The 17,461-nt window shown below is 40.3% G+C and overlaps 1 protein-coding gene across 7 annotated transcripts in view; it reads right to left on the bottom strand.

Moving 5' to 3' along the window:
- Positions 1-5,976: 5,976 nt before the first annotated feature.
- wt1a (WT1 transcription factor a) overlaps positions 5,977-17,461 on the bottom strand; it is a 40,722-nt gene continuing 29,237 nt past the window's right edge. For 2 of the 7 annotated variants that reach the window (XM_015965251.3, XM_015965253.3), the window contains 5 exons: positions 17,345-17,444; positions 14,653-14,797; positions 9,719-9,808; positions 9,173-9,265; positions 5,977-8,973 (listed from right to left, as the gene is read on the bottom strand). In XM_015965251.3, coding sequence (XP_015820737.3) covers positions 8,852-8,973; positions 9,173-9,265; positions 9,719-9,808; positions 14,653-14,797; positions 17,345-17,444 — 550 coding nt within the window. In that variant the 3' untranslated portion in view covers positions 5,977-8,851. 7 annotated transcript variants of the gene reach the window in all.

The following is a 17,461-nucleotide window of genomic DNA, read 5'->3' as shown; positions in this document are numbered from 1 at the left end:
GGGGCCTCCACAAAGGCCTTTAGTGACTTTGGCTAAAATAAAATAAAATAAAATAAAATAAAATAAAATAAAATAAAATAAGCAAGACATTTGTGTTTTTACACCATTTTCCAATAGAAAAACTTTCATTTTACAAACTTTTTTCTTCTTAATTTTGAAACCTAGTTAAAGGAAAAATGTGTTTTATTAGAAAATTACAACAAATCTCTTATAGTAGATACGTTTAGAAGATAAGTTAAAGAGAAGTTACTTTCAGCTCAGAAAAGTCAGAATCCTGATCTTTATAAGAAGAATAGAATAGAATAGAGTAGAATAGAATAGATCAGGGGTGGGCAATCCTGGTCCTCGAGGGCCGCTATGCAGCAGGTTTTAGTTGTTTACCTGCCCCAACACACCTGATTCCTGGATGAATCACCTGTTCAGCAGCTCATCAGGCTCTGCAGCAGCCTGTTAATCACTAGTAGATTCAAACCAGGTGTGTTTAAGCAGAGAAACAAGTAAAACCTGCTGGACAGCGGCCCTCGAGGACTGGGATTGCCCACCCCTGGAATAGATTATATTGTTCCCACAGTGGAGAAATTCACTTGTTACAGCAGCACAAACACTATTTGAAGAAAAATAATGACAAAGGTGCATGTATTAATACACATGGCAGTAATCTACTGTTATGTAAAACAAGATAATTTTTTAGTGTCACTGAAAACTCTTTCTAATAAACTGTCCTTTTCCAAATGTTCCTGTAACAATCGCATCTCTAAATAAAGTTTGATGCTAAAGGTGGATTGAGGCATAAAAAGCGGCGGTTTGGATTGCAAAGACTTCTGCTTCGGCTGCAAAGATAACAACCAGCCACTAGGTAGAGGCAGAATCACCAAATCAACAGCTTTTCTCAAACACTGAACCTTCCCGTTCAGAAAAGATAAGTAGTACAATTTTAAATGAACAGTATCACAACGTGAGGATTTTATATGGGGCCTTCAGATAAATCTGCTGCCGCATTCTGTAGGGATTCACTGTGGTGTCCAAACTTGGTCCTCACGGGCCACCATCCTGCACGTGTTTAAGTTTTCTCTGCTTTGACACCTGAGTTCAGTCAGAAGATAAAATAGGCAGAAGAGGGCCGAAGCACTCAAAGTGACGTAAATGTTTTTTCGCTTTGTGCTCCGGCCTTCTCTTGCCTACTTTTACTTCATGGTTCTTTGGCCGTGGCGCAGCAGAGACTGGATTATGGCAGATGATCCTATCTGTTTATTCAGTTAGTAGACATGAGGCTTCTGTAGAGCTGAACAGGACATTCAGTTATTGAGCCAGGTGTGCTGAGCAGTGTGACTCTCGTGCCGTCCAATCACCATACATCGTTAGATTAGCATAGGCAAATTAGACAGGCATACGCTGTCAGGATCTGGGGTGAGTCTGCACATTCTGTTAATCCGCCTCAAGTCGTTGCAGGTGGGCGGTTCCGGAGAGCAGCCAGCTGCTGTGCTTTTCCCCATCACCAGCCAGCCTTTATAAGGAGCTGGAGATCACTTCACCTCGCCGGAAGATTACTCACTTTGGGTAGCTGTGCCATTATAGAGTTAACTAAAGATTTAGTCCTTGTTTTTGTGCCTAATCAGTCATAGTTGTAGTGATCTGTAGTCGTATTTTTATACACTGTAATTAGATCTAAATATTATAATCCGAAGTGGTTGTTTTTATCATCAGGGAGTTTACTTAACACTCTGTATTGACTGAGAGACAAGAAAGGAGAGAGTTGGGATCGTTTAAGAATCTTTAATTTCTATAATTATAAATTCTTACAATATACCAGGACTATCTCAATGATGAATGCATATGGATTTGAATGTTATAGTGTTGGTGTGTGGGTGTGTGTTTTGTTCAGAATCTCTAGGCTGGCGTAGCGAATCTGGTTGTTATGACTAGGCTACCACGAGGCTTCAGAAGCTGATGACATGAGCCGCCATTTTGTGCCGTGACCACGTACCCTGTGGAGCCTCCCGTGTAGATCAGGAAATGCCAGGTCCTCGGACCCTCGGATGTACTGGAGCTGGTGGAACAGCGGTCGCAGCACTACAAAGCCCGTCTGTGGGTCGACTCCGGTAGCAGTCGGCAGGCGTCAGCAAGTTCACTCTTATTTTGAAGGAATGCCATCTGGTTGGTTCAAACGACGGAAATCTCCAGCTTGACAGTTCTCAGCTTAAAATAGGAAAGTACATCTGGCCAGCCTGTACTTCTCTTTTGGCGGTAATGGATTGAGAGCTGGTTGAAAACAATGTTGAGAGTATGATGTAACTCCTTTGGAGCTCGGATCGGACAGAGCTGAGGTTAAAATGGAACTGAGTATAAAATGGCGTTGCCTTGTTTTATATCTCCCAGTTGTTTATACATTTTAGTAAACCGGATTGGACACTTTAAGTAAACAACCCAGATTCTCTCTACGACAGACGAAAGTTCTGATTGGTTGAAAACAATGTGTCATGCGTTTCCATGGTAATGTATATCAGTGTGTCTGGTGCAGTCCTGTTTATTCATTTAAACACATAACTCATGACATCTTTAATTCACAGATCATTCACCTGATTATTAATGATCAACATATGCTCTGATTAGCTTTATCACAAATAAAGAACTTTGATTAATTAATGGAAAGCGTTCTTCTTCTCTTCTTCTTTCTCTTCTCCTGGAATGTAAACATACTGAAACAAGCGTCCGACCTTGGCGATGTTACTGTGTGAAGGGGCAGCTGTTAAGGGCAGACAATTATAATATTCATAACGCTACGTAGTTTTTGAAGGTACTCCGCCTTGTCCCACCGGGAACTCTCACCTCTGACCACTTCTGCAATAACCTGGATTTCGCCTCCGAACCTGATCTCCCTCCACACCTGGACCGACCCGCTCTCCCACCGCTCACCTCCCTTGGATTTCGGATCACCACAGATGTTGCTCACCCCCAGTCCTGTCTACCCTCCCAAGCTATTGGATTTCAGCTCCACAAACACGCCCCAGAGCTGTGCTCAGCATCATCGCCACGTCTGGCGGTGCACCTTTAGTTTCTTTAAGATCATCAAAGAACGAATAAAACATTTATTTTTCTTCTTACCTACGTCTCCTAGTGTGATTCTGCATGTCTTGGGTCAGGAAACTCCCCACAGTCATGACATACGCTGTCAGAACATCATACATTTTAAAGATGTACGCCACTTTAATGAGCCAGTTTACTCGTCAGATCATCATACACTTGTTCTGAACAACCGCACGACACCGTGACAAGTTAATTTAATAAACTGTAAAGCTTTATTTTCTAAACGTTTTAGAATTAGAAGGTGCTAAAATAAAGATTTGTGATGCACATTCATCCGTTCATTTCTGTGGATGGTCAAATTTAATGGAGAAAAAAATTGCCAAACGTTTTCCTTGTTCTTTGTCGTCTGTGCGCTGAACTGACGGCTCCTCGTGTGGCGTTTAGATGCATGCGCATAAGCTGCATGTATGCATGGTGCTGTGTCAGAACAGCGGCAGATGGCAGCAGTCAGCTATGCAGGCTGCCGTTAAAACCCAGAGAAGAAGAAAGACGGCGTGTTGAGCAAGGAAACGACTGCAGGATAGAGTCCCCCTGAGGACCAGGGTTCGACACACCCCTGCTCCAAACGGACTTTGTTATTCTCTCCTACTTTCTAACGTTCCTCTGAACAGGGAGCAGCTTGTTAAACTGATGATGAGGTCGGTGAGGAACCAAACGAACAGCCTTTGCTCTGAAAAAGTCCAAACGGACCAGAGAAAAGTACCGGTTTTTAATCGCTCTGCTGCAGCACGTTCCTGAACGGGTCGTTGGATGGAGTTGAGCACAAACCCGTCAGACCACATTCCCGTCCCGGATGGAGCCCAGGTCGGAATGGGGCTTTATCAGCTGTTCTGCTCCGTGAAGTTTGAAGCGATCAGCTGGTCACGAGTGAAGGTTATCGGTGCAGCGTCGTCCCAAAGGTTGAAGGATCGGTTTACGTTTGAACTTTTGACCTTTTAGGAGCTTCGACCCTTGAGATTTCTTGTTGGTCTTCAGTTTGTGGAGTTTACAGAAAAGCCAGCAGGCTTTTTGAGCTATAAATCAGATAAATACATCATTTTTAAATTTAAAAACCCTGAAAAATAATTTTAAAAAAGAGTACATTTTACATCACTTCAGTCTAGATCTGGTATTTTAGATTCAGTGATTCTCTTCAATCCTTAAAATGTTTTTTACATTATTCACAGCTGCAGTCCATTTAGATGAGGTCCTGGTGGTGGTGGTGGTGGTGTGTGTGTGTGTGTGTGTGCAGAGTCACAGAAAGCCTGGAACTGGGGTGTAAAATGTTAAACATCCGATTATAGAGTAGAAGGAGTCACTGCTTGGTGCTGGATCAAAAAGTGGAATAAACAAAATAAGACTCCGCACACTTCAGTCTGCGATGTAGGAGTTTATTGGTCAAGCTTTCGGTCAGAAACCTTCCTGATGAAGGTCTCTGACATCGCAGATTGAAGTGTGTGGATTCTTATTTAGTTTAAACATCCGATTATAAAAATGTAAATCGAAGTTTTACTATGATTTTATTATGTTTGCTCATTATTTTGTTTGTTTGAGACACGCGAGACACTCTGCAACAGGACGTTTCAACCTCTTTATAAGTAACTCATCAAAACAAATCATAAAATCGAACCAACTAAGAATGTGAAAAATGCTGAATTTAAAATTTTTGTAGTTTTAAAGGCAGAAAATAACAATAAAAAAATTAATGTCAGCTATTAAAAAATATATTGTGTTCCAGGTCGCTTTAATTCTTTAAAAGCTCTAACGTGTGTTTCCGTATGAAACATTAGTGCAAAGCCACAAAAACTGCAGTTACACTGAGCAGATTTCAGGCTTCAAAGGGTCTGGTCGACATGAGGATGGAGCAGATTAAACACTAAAACACGCGCGCACACACACACACACACACACACACACAGAGGGATGGGAGATGTGGGCTTCGTTCGACAGCTGAGATATGGCACCATAAGCCCTGGGGAGTTTCGGGGGGTTTCCACCGAGGCCGTTGGACACGTCGTCTGATTTAAACCGACTCTTTAGCTAAACTTACAACAAAAGTTCACCAACATAAAAAAAACCACCCTTTTGACTTTATCCATCTCTGCACTGATGGTCTATGTTTCAGTCTGCAGCTTTTTCTTTGGGAATTTCGTAAAATATTCATAAATTTTATTAATCTCCTAAACTCAAGCTGTGTTTGACTCTGAAAACAATCAATTATATAAAAACAGTAAAACTTTGGTAAAGCAGTGACCTTTGACCTAATGGTGAAACGCACACACTGCACCAAATAACGATAATTTTTATCTTTTATTCCCTCTGAGGGGAGGCAAGGAATGTGGAGAGAGATAGAGAAGAACGCGGACTGTGCGGGTCAGATCTACACCCGGCCTCTGAGAGCCGGTTTCAGGGGTGTTTTCAAACTAAAACGCTGCTGTTTTAGGCACAGACAGAACATAAACTTGTAAAGTCTGAATTATAAAATAAAAATGTATAAATCTGGGTTCAACTCTTTCAAGCCAAATTTATCTGCTCCACATGTCGGTGCACTTCCTGGACCTCTGTCTCTCTAACAGCATTAGTTCATTCCTCACACCTATGCTCCACTGAAGATCTGAGTACTGCAGGACATAAGTGCCAATTATATTTTTTTATTTCTGTTGTTAATTTTTATATTTACCTAATTAATCAATTTCCCTCTGGGATGAATAAAGTATTTTTGAATTTGAATAAAATTAATAATTTAATGTTGCTATTTTGGTGCGGGACGACACCCGACCTTTCGCAGGAGCCTCGATGATGATGATTTCATCCAAAATGTGAAATTAATCTTTTTATTATTTTTGTTCGTGAGCTTTGATTCAGTAACAACCCGTCTTCAAAAACACAAGAATAACACAGAACACAAAAGCCTGCAAAGAGGAGCTTTTTACTGTAAAACAGTCACATAAACAGAATAAAACCAACATTTCTCACACTTTAAGTGCGAAACGTGTCACTGATGTCGTTGTTTTGTAGCTCAAATATTCAAACACATCGGAGAAAATTAAAAAAGAAATATGAAAACAGAAAAAAGACTCAAATATATCAATTAAATTCCATGTTTCTCCATGGAGGGAGTTGAGTTTCCATGGTGATGAGATATTATTTACATCTTGAGCGCAGCTGCAGAGCCGTGACCCCGCAGAGACGCTGAAGCTTAAAAACAACAGATCAGCAATATTTACACACAACAAAGACACTCACGACCAATAAAAACTAAAAGACACAGCTTCTTTAAGAACCCTAAAAGCTTTTCAGGTTTGCTTTGTACACGGAGCTCCCCAGCTCCATTTTTCAGAATAAAAGCATAGCTGAAAATGTAAAAGAAAGGCAAAGATCACAGAAACAGAATCATATCTCTTTGCCTTTTAAATTATTCCAGTGAAAGCAACGGCTGAGATAATAAATAACCTTCCCCAAAGTAGTTCCACATTAAAAATATTTACATCAGATGAAAAGGTGCTGATGCGGACAGGTGATGACGTTGGAGCTCAACGCTGGCTGATGTCAGCAACGGCGTGATTTAGAGTCACTTTTGCTGTTTTGAAAATTTTTTCCGTGAGTGAAAGTTTACAGGTTGACCTGAAAATGACAAATTCATGGATTTTTTTTTTGCTGCCCAGGAAACTCGAGAAAAGATCCCAAAAAGCTAAATTAGACTTAGCCAATCAGCTCGAGCTTCTGCGTAAAACTGTAAAAATCTCAGTCACCGATCGTCTAAACCAGTGGTTCCCAACTGCTTGTGTCCAAGAGCCCCCCCCCCCCATACACACACACACATCTGATGTGATTAATTACAAACTTTAAACAGACACACAGAGTCTTGATTATACTGTCGGGTGTGTTATTAGGATTTTAGAAATGTCAATTTTAGAAATATAATCTTCGTAAACTCACAATCTCAGACAATAATAGTGGGGACCCCCTGCAGTCTTGGGGGGGGGGGGGGGGGGGGGGGGGTTTCCAGACCACGGTTCCTCGGCGGGGTCACGAGGACCTGGTGCCTATTTCAGTCATCAGGTGAGAGGCAGGGGACACCCTGGACGGGTCTCCGGTCCAACGCAGGGACACACAGAGACAGAACAGCAGCCACACCCTCACACCATTCGCCTCCGGTTAAGTTAAGGTGGTATTTTGTTTGTGGAGGAAAACCAGAGCACTCAGAGAAAAAGCCACTCGAAGAACTACTCAACTCTACACAGAAAGGCCGCTGCCTGGATTTGAACCGGCAACCTTCTGCAAGGAGTGCTACCAGCTAAAATCTGCTGTGTCTAATCACTTTGAGCCGCTGTTGCAGTCGGTCACGCCTAAAAGAAAATCGTGTTTATTTAGAGATAAATGAGATTATCTTCAGGGTTATTAGACCCAGAGCTTTTTTTTCTGTTTGTTGGAAAAAATAAACACACGCTGTTTTTATTTGAACAATTCATAAAATCACATTAGTTTACAATTTATAATAATAATAATTATTATTATTATTATTTATAGTTTTGTCTAAAAACCTCCAATTTGATGCTTAGACTTGGATTAGAACTGGATTGAATCATCCTAAGTAAAACACGTTAGTGCTGTCTGAATGTTTGCTGCAGGTGGCAAACAGAAACGGTTTCCTGCGCATTTCCACTTCCTAAATGTTTCATTCAGATGATAAGAATGACTTTAAGGTGTGATTAACTCTTGTGGCACCTGACCAGATGATTCAGCATCAGTCAGGTGAAAATTTGTTTTTTTTTAATTGTCGGTTTTGGTCTTTTCTTGAAATCTCTCCTCAGTAAAAAACAAAACAACGTCTGTTGTTTTCTACAAACTGCAATATTAAAATCAGCCTTCTAGAAATGTTTCTGGATTCAGACGAACTTTTAGATTTTTCAGAGAGGGGATTAGAAATCAACGTTTCTGCAAACCCAAGATGTGAGCAAGTTTTACATTTTCTTTTAGCTTGCAGGACGGTGAAGGAGCCACTTTCAGAGTAAACCGGGATCTTTTCCAAGCAGGAATTTGGTTCCAAACAGGAGCAAACATGAGCAAAGAGGCCATTTTGAAAATGAAACATGGTTTTTCTACTACTGCACCTACATCTGCTGCAGCAGCGGACTCTGGTGCGTCATTGTGACTTCTGTAAAGTTTAAAATCTTGCACACTTGTCACCCAGGTGCAGAACTGAGAGTATTTGCTAAATATTTCAGAATCATGATAGAGATGTGCTTGGGGGAAAAAAATATTCTTTTTACTTTATAAGCTACAGCAGAATGACCACAGAGATAATAATCAACTAAATTGGTGCACACACGATTTAATGTACATTAAAAGTTCGTTTTGAGCTTTTCAAATGACTGTCAAGTGGTTTCATTATGGATTAAGAAAACAGAGTTGTCTATTTTTGGAACATTTAATGTAATTTGATGTAGTTTTTTGGGAATGGGGCACTCGATTTGGAATACTAGTGTGTATACATGTATATTACGGTACTCCAGATGTTCCTGCTGGGATCTTTCTCTCAGGATTCAAACAGGAAACTTTTATTCTTGTTTCTGATTCCAGCCTCCACATATTCACACCCTGAGCGGCTGATAACCCACAGAGCCCACGCTAAAAGACGCCTTTTCCACGCTAGAGGGTGTAAAACGTCAAACCGGTTTGCAGAAACTTCGGGTGATTCGGCTTTCATATCAGAACTGAACTGGACTCTTTGGAGTCTGTTGACCAAACATTAAAGCACAGACAGATAAAATGTGTGTAACTGGTCTCAGATGGAAAGCTGCAGCTTGGTGAGGTTCCTCTGGTGCATGTTGTGGTGTCGCACCAGCTCATCGCTTCGGGCAAACTTCTTCTGACAGTTCGGCCACCGACAGTTAAACGGCTTCTCACCTGAGAGAGGAGGACGGTGAAGCAACAGAAGGAGGGGAGAGTTAGTATCAAAGAGTCGTGAAAGAGAAAGAAATATTTGTGAACCTTAATCGTAAAATATTTCTATAATTTATTGCAGCAAAACTTGTACTTAGCAGCTATAACATGTCTATAAACATCAAATGGATGAGAAAAAATGAAAAAATAAAAGTTTACGCACTTGTTTTACCTGTATGAGTCCGTGTGTGTGTCTTAAGGTGGTCAGACCGAGAGAACTTTCTCTGACACGTCTCGCATTCGAATGGTCTAACTCCTAAACACATGTACAGTAAACATGCACACACACACACATTCAAACACACACCAACAGGTCAAGTTCACACAAACAGAAAAAACAAATCACACACACACACACACACACACACACACACACACACACACACACACACACACACACACACACACACACACACACACACACACACACACACACACACACACACACACAAACAAGAGGAGATAGAAAAATAACAGTAGAGCAGAGGCTTGCAGGGAAGCCATTCCAAAGTTTGGCCAGCATTTAGCAACTTCCAGAGTTCAGTTCAGAGCAAAAATAAAAACGCAAACTGAACAATTCAAAAGGAAACTGTCATGCAGAAAGGTGAGAAGCTAAAGAGTAACCCGGGAGAGAACAGAAACAGCAACAAAAGGCTCTCACATAAAAGAAAGAATAAACATAAAGACCCGAGTAAAAGACCGTTCGAACCTGTGTGTCTCCTCTGGTGTCTCTTCAGTTGGTCGGAGCGAGAAAATCTGCGGCCGCAGTCTGTGAACTCACACTGGTAGGGCTTTTCCCCTGCAAGATGGCAAAAGAAGCCTCTTAAGAACACAGATCACACATCTGAATGTTTGGCAGCTGTTTGACTCTCATCCAGCGCAGGCTGAAGGACGTTTGTAAAACCAGCGGGTTGCGTTGGTTTCAGAGACAAACAGAATGAAAGTACATTCAGTCAGTTTTAATTAACACAACTTCATTGCTACAAAAAGGAAAATGAAATGTTTGATCCTGCTTCTCTTTCAGTCCTCAATCATGAGGGAAGTTTCACCGGTAGTTCACGTAGGAAACAGCACAACCGCAAAGCTTCACGAGAAAAACAAACAAAAAGCTCTCTCGAAACACTGAAAATGTGTTTTATTCAAACCAACGTCACAGAAATCAGCTTTTATTTATAACCGGACAGAATTCACCCAGAGGAACAGCAACCAGGGACCGACAACTTCTAAATACATCTCCAACAATCAGGAACAGGTCTAGGTGTGTGGGAAGAAAATCCTTCAATCAACAAACCAGCACACTGATTAACCGACCAACCAACTAATGAGCAAGTTAGTATCATAATTAACTAACTAACCAACCAACCAACCAATTAGCCAGTTGGTATTATAATTAACCAACTAACCAACCAACCAAACAACCAACACGCCAATTAGCCAGTTAGTATTATAATCAATCAACCAACCAACCAATTAGCCAGTTAGTATTACAATTAACCAACTAACTAACCAATCAACCAATTAGGCAGATAGAATGATAATTAACCAACCAACCAATTAGCAAGTCAGTATTATAATCAATCTACCAAACAACGAACCAACCAACCAACCAACCAATTAGCCAGTTAGTATTATAATCAATCAAGCAACCAACCAATTAGCCAGTTAGTATTACAATTAACCAACTAACTAACCAATCAACCAATTAGCCAGATAGAATGATAATTAACCAACCAACCAATTAGCCAGTTAGTATTATAATCAACCAACCAACCAACCAATTAGCCAGTTAGTATTATAATCAACCAACCAACCAACCAATTAGCCAGTTAGTATTATAATCAACCAACCAACCAATTAGCCAGTTAGTATTATAATCAACCAACCAACCAACCAACCAACCAACCAATTAGCCAGTTAGTATTATACTCAACCAACCAACCAATTAGCCAGTTAGTATTATAATCAACCAACCAACCAACCAATTAGCCAGTTAGTATTATAATCAACCAACCAATTAGCCAGTTAGTATTATAATTAACCAACCAACCTACCAATTAGCCAGTTAGTATTATAATCAACCAACCAACCAATTAGCCAGTTAGTATTATAATCAACCAACCAACCAATTAGCCAGTATTATAATCAACCAACCAACCAACCAATTAGCCAGTTAGCATTATAATCAACCAACCAACCAATTAGCCAGTTAGTATTATAATCAACCAACCAACCAATTAGCCAGTTAGTATTATAATCAATCAACCAACCAACCAACCAATTAGCCAGTTAGTATTATAATCAACCAACCAACCAATTAGCCAGTTAGTATTATAATCAATCAATCAACCAACCAATTAGCCAGTATTATAATCAACCAACCAACCAACCAATTAGCCAGTTAGCATTATAATCAACCAACCAACCAATTAGCCAGTTAGTATTATAATCAATCAATCAACCAACCAACCAATTAGCCAGTTAGCATTATAATCAACCAACCAACCAATTAGCCAGTTAGTATTATAATCAATCAACCAACCAACCAATTAGCCAGTTAGTATTATAATCAACCAACCAACCAATTAGCCAGTTAGTATTATAATCAATCAACCAACCAACCAATTAGCCAGTTAGTATTATAATCAACCAACCAACCAATTAGCCAGTTAGCATTATAATCAACCAACCAACCAATTAGCCAGTTAGTATTATAATCAACCAACCAACCAACCAATTAGCCAGTTAGCATTATAATCAACCAACCAACCAATTAGCCAGTTAGTATTATAATCAATCAACCAACCAACCAATTAGCCAGTTAGTATTATAATCAACCAACCAACCAATTAGCCAGTTAGTATTATAATCAATCAACCAACCAACCAATTAGCCAGTTAGTATTATAATCAACCAACCAACCAATTAGCCAGTTAGTATTATAATCAATCAACCAACCAACCAATTAGCCAGTTAGTATTATAATCAACCAACCAACCAATTAGCCAGTTAGTATTATAATCGACCAAACAACCAACCAACCAACCAACCAACCAACCAATTAGCCAGTTAGTATTATAATCAACCAACCAACCAACCAATTAGCCAGTTAGTATTATAATCAACCAACCAATTAGCCAGTTAGTATTATAATCAACCAACCAACCAACCAATTAGCCAGTTAGTATTATAATCAACCAACCAACCAATTAGCCAGTTAGTATTATAATCAATCAACCAACCAACCAATTAGCCAGTTAGTATTATAATCAACCAACCAACCAATTAGCCAGTTAGTATTATAATCAACCAACCAACCAATTAGCCAGTTAGTATTATAATCAATCAACCAACCAAACAATTAGCCAGTTAGTATTATAATCAACCAACCAACCAATTAGCCAGTTAGTATTATAATCGACCAAACAACCAACCAACCAACCAATTAGCCAGTTAGTATTATAATCAACCAACCAACCAACCAATTAGCCAGTTAGTATTATAATCAACCAACCAATTAGCCAGTTAGTATTATAATCAACCAACCAACCAACCAATTAGCCAGTTAGTATTATAATCAACCAACCAACCAATTAGCCAGTTAGTATTATAATCAATCAATCAACCAACCAACCAATTAGCCAGTATTATAATCAACCAACCAACCAATTAGCCAGTTAGTATTATAATCGACCAAACAACCAACCAACCAACCAACCAACCAACCAATTAGCCAGTTAGTATTATAATCAACCAACCAACCAACCAATTAGCCAGTTAGTATTATAATCAACCAACCAATTAGCCAGTTAGTATTATAATCAACCAACCAACCAACCAATTAGCCAGTTAGTATTATAATCAACCAACCAACCAATTAGCCAGTTAGTATTATAATCAATCAACCAACCAACCAATTAGCCAGTTAGTATTATAATCAACCAACCAACCAATTAGCCAGTTAGTATTATAATCAACCAACCAACCAATTAGCCAGTTAGTATTATAATCAATCAACCAACCAACCAATTAGCCAGTTAGTATTATAATCAACCAACCAACCAATTAGCCAGTTAGTATTATAATCGACCAAACAACCAACCAACCAACCAATTAGCCAGTTAGTATTATAATCAACCAACCAACCAACCAATTAGCCAGTTAGTATTATAATCAACCAACCAATTAGCCAGTTAGTATTATAATCAACCAACCAACCAACCAATTAGCCAGTTAGTATTATAATCAACCAACCAACCAATTAGCCAGTTAGTATTATAATCAATCAATCAACCAACCAACCAATTAGCCAGTATTATAATCAACCAACCAACCAACCAACCAATTAGCCAGTTAGCATTATAATCAATCAACCAACCAACCAATCAACCAATTAGCCAGTTAGTATTATAATCAACCAACCAACCAACCAATTAGCCAGTTAGTATTATAATCAATCAATCAACCAACCAACCAATTAGCCAGTATTATAATCAACCAACCAACCAACCAACCAACCAATTAGCCAGTTAGCATTATAATCAATCAACCAACCAACCAACCAACCAAACAACCAATTAGCCAGTTAGTATTATAATCAACCAACCAACCAATTAGCCAGTTAGTATTATAATCAATCAATCAACCAACCAACCAACCAACTAGGGCTGGGCGATATGGCATAAAATCTATACTGCGATATAATCTGAAGCATGTGTGGTAATGAAATATATTATGATATATTTCTTCCTCTGTTTATATATGTCAAAATGACGTGCTTTTAAATAACCTCATGTGGTAAATATATGCCACTTGAGGCATATAGGCATCCTCCTCCGCCTGCTCCATGCTTGCAGTCACCGCCATTCTGTTGCCCCAATGTCAGCAGGGTGCACATCCTAGTGACGTCATGTGTTATCACGATATCGCGGTATTGCGATATAGCCAAAAACTCCATCATTACCCAATTTTATATTGTTTCTACCTTATATCGTTTATATTGCCCACCCCTACAACCAACCAACCAATTAGCCATTTAGTATTATAATCAACCAACCAGTCAACCACCTAACTGACGGTTCAATCCAGTCAGTCGCTCCGATTTCTTTTTATGCTCATCCTTTTCATAGTTTTGCATAAATCAGTTCCACCAGTAATCTTTAGCTTTCATCGATGGTTTCATGATGTAAAAATGAAAAGTGCCTAAAATAGTTAGTGACTTAAGACACATAACACAGCAGAGTTCAGTTAATGTCAAAGAAATCCTGAAAAGTTTATAGTTTAGGAGACACGAAACAACGCACAGTAGGTAACCATGGTAACTCAGCTCAGCACACCACTGCTCGTGGATGGGTTTGGATAGGACACGCCTTCTAAGCCAGATGTTTCCAGTTGTTAACCAAAAGCAGTTCTGATGTAGGATGATCTTTTTATTTTCACTTAACTCGGCGAGGGAGTGACATCATCACATCCAGCTGTTGCCATTGGTTACTAACCAGTCTCCTGAATGAATCAGAACACCCAGGATGGAGGAGAAAACTCTCCCGAGTCACAGTCAAGAAAACGAAGAGATAAATGAAATCCTCTCTCTGTCCGCTGAAGACTTTGAAGGCCAGGACGGCGGGCCAGACGGTTGGCCGTTCTCACCTGTGTGCTTGCGGCCGTGCATCTGCAGGTGAGACAGTTTGAAGTAGCGCTTGTTGCATCCTGGGTAAACGCACATGAACGGACGCTTTTCACTGCCCTCTGATCGAACGATGGCCGGGGTGATGCTGGGAACCCGTCGCACGTCCTGCACACACACACACACACACACACACACACACAACACACACACACACACACACACACACACACACACACACACACACACACACACACACACACACACACACACACACACACACACAGTTTGCATTCAAAGCTAAACCTCCCGAGCTAAAATGAACAAAAACACATCAATAACTGAAGCAGTGAAATGTAATTTAAACAGACAATTAAATCTCCTCCGTGCATGTGATCTGTGGGGATCATTACAATAAAATGGTCATATATTCATGAGATGGGAATTAGTAGTAAAATGACCCCAGACTGACTTCACCCCAGAGGGAGCTGTTAGTCACGCCTTTTAGGCAGCGCCCCTCTCGGAGCGCCCCCACTGCTCTGCTCATTTCAGGCGTCGCTGGAGGAGAATAACACAATTCAACATCCTCTTTTCTGACTTACACACACACACACACACACACACACACACACACACACACACACACACACACACACACACACACACACACACACACACACGACCCTCCTTTATCTTCGCTTCACTCTTTTAACACTTTCTCCACCCTTCCCTCCGCGCCGCCGCCGTCTCCTCTGGCTTAAAACCATCTGCTCTTCATTTCCTCCATGTTTAGCATACAGACCAGAGAAAGTGAAGAGCTGCTGTGCTTAGCACTGTTAGCAGCGACGCTAGGAGGCATGAGAGGGCATGAGAAGTTTAAATGTACACGTTTAACTCTGCTTTGTGCAGCACGTTTCATCACGGCACATCAAACGCTACTAAGCTAAAAACAGATTACTAAGGTTACAGAAGTTTTGATAATACAGATATTTACATTATTATAACACTTACTTCCTTAAATGATTCATTATACTGTGAGTTACACACACCATTAATTATTATATATTTAAAATTAAACTAAATGATTTAGATGATCAGCAACCGGTGCCTCCCGGCCTTATCAACCTAAAGATTTCAATGCATCTGGAAAGCAAAATGTTAAATTAATAATAGTCATACACAAAAAGGTTTTGGCAGAACAATTTAGTGAATCGGAGCGCCCGCCGACAGCAGAGTGACACATTGTGAGTGCACAAGAGATAATAATTACAGTAATATTAATAAACTTTATTTGTAGCCTTCTAACAAAGCTCTTCACAAAGAAAATCAACGGTTATAGAATAAATGCAGTTTTAAAAATGCATAGCTTTGTATAAAAAAGAGCATGAGCGCTATATAAAAATATTTTAAAACAAACCAGACAAAAACGTTTCCTAAGAATGACTAACTCAGAAGAACCACAGGAACTTACCCTGATGGAGGGTCTTTGGTCTAGCTTTAAAAGCCTCCACAGAGCAGGCCTGTCTAACATCCAAAGCGAGCACGTTCCAGAGGAGCGGTGCGAGATGAGCAACATCACGACCACCAACTGTCTTACACTCCATCTTTGGGACACCTAGAAGCCCGGGAGGTGCACCGATTCTTGATTTTTGAGCCAATACAGACACAGGATTGCTGCTCTTCAGCGTTGCATTCATGGGTCAAAATTGTAAAAATAAAATTCTTGAATTTCAGATTGGCTGATTAAGCCATCACGCTGAATGCTGTGTGATCCTGCTCACCAGATTTTTTGAATGCATGTCTGCAAAGGCTCAGTGGCTAAAAGTGGCTAATAACCTCGAATGAGCCTTAGGCTAACAAACGCAGCATCAGTGAGCCAAAGCAGAGACAAACCGTGGTTTCTGGCTTCACTTTTTCTGGAGAACCCTGTGTGTAAACATGACATGTAAAAAAAAAAATGCTGGCTTCATAAAATTACCCACAAACAAAAGTCAAATGAAAAACCATTTTAGTTTGTGAAGTTTGTCTTTCTGCGTCGTCATCCTCTAAAGTTTTATTTGTTATATATTTGTTTATCATTTTTCCATTTGACCTCACTTTTTACAGCGTTTTCATGCTCAAGGGGAGTCATTACTTAAACATCCCCTCAAAGCATGAAGCTGTTTCTGTAATAAACACAAAGCAGGACATCACTTCTCTCAGCTCCATCTGTTACATCACCTTTAAGCAGCTCTTAAATTATGCTTTAAGAGACCTATAAGTGAGCCGCTGTTTACTCTTGTGTCCTGCAGCAGAACTTAAAGAAAGAGAAGAAGCAGGATGAAGAATGAGCCTCTGGAGGAACCACCTCCGCCGTGGAGTAAAAGCAGGTCTGGAGAGGCTCCTGCTCCTCGTCTTTTGGAGCCGCTGACAGACAATAATTAAAATCTAATGATTTATTAACATGTGAATCCTCCTATGGAAATTGTATCGTTATTCTGTGTGTGTGTGTGTGTGTGTGTGTGTGTGTGTGTGTGTGTGTGTGTGTGTGTGTGTGTGTGTGTGTGTGTGTGTGTGTGTGTGTGCGTGTGTGTGTGCGCGTGTGAGTTTGTGGTGTTCTCACGTGTGACACTGAACATGAGCAGAAAACAAAGTGAGCATGTGCAGACCGAGGTGACCGGATGATGACCTGTTGATGATAAATAAAGTTGTTCACGTGTGCAGCTGCAGTCCCACCTGAATGCCCCTGAAGACTCCATGAGTGTGTATGCGGTACTGTGTGCTGCAGCTGTACACCATCGGGGTGCTGGGGTCACTGTCGTAGCCCGCTGCATGGCTGCCAACACACAAACA

Source organism: Nothobranchius furzeri, chromosome 4 (assembly GCF_043380555.1).
Source record: "Nothobranchius furzeri strain GRZ-AD chromosome 4, NfurGRZ-RIMD1, whole genome shotgun sequence".
Lineage (NCBI taxonomy): Eukaryota > Metazoa > Chordata > Actinopteri > Cyprinodontiformes > Nothobranchiidae > Nothobranchius > Nothobranchius furzeri.
The sequence above is the reverse complement of the archived record's forward strand: the minus strand, read 5'-3'. Positions and strand labels throughout refer to the sequence as shown.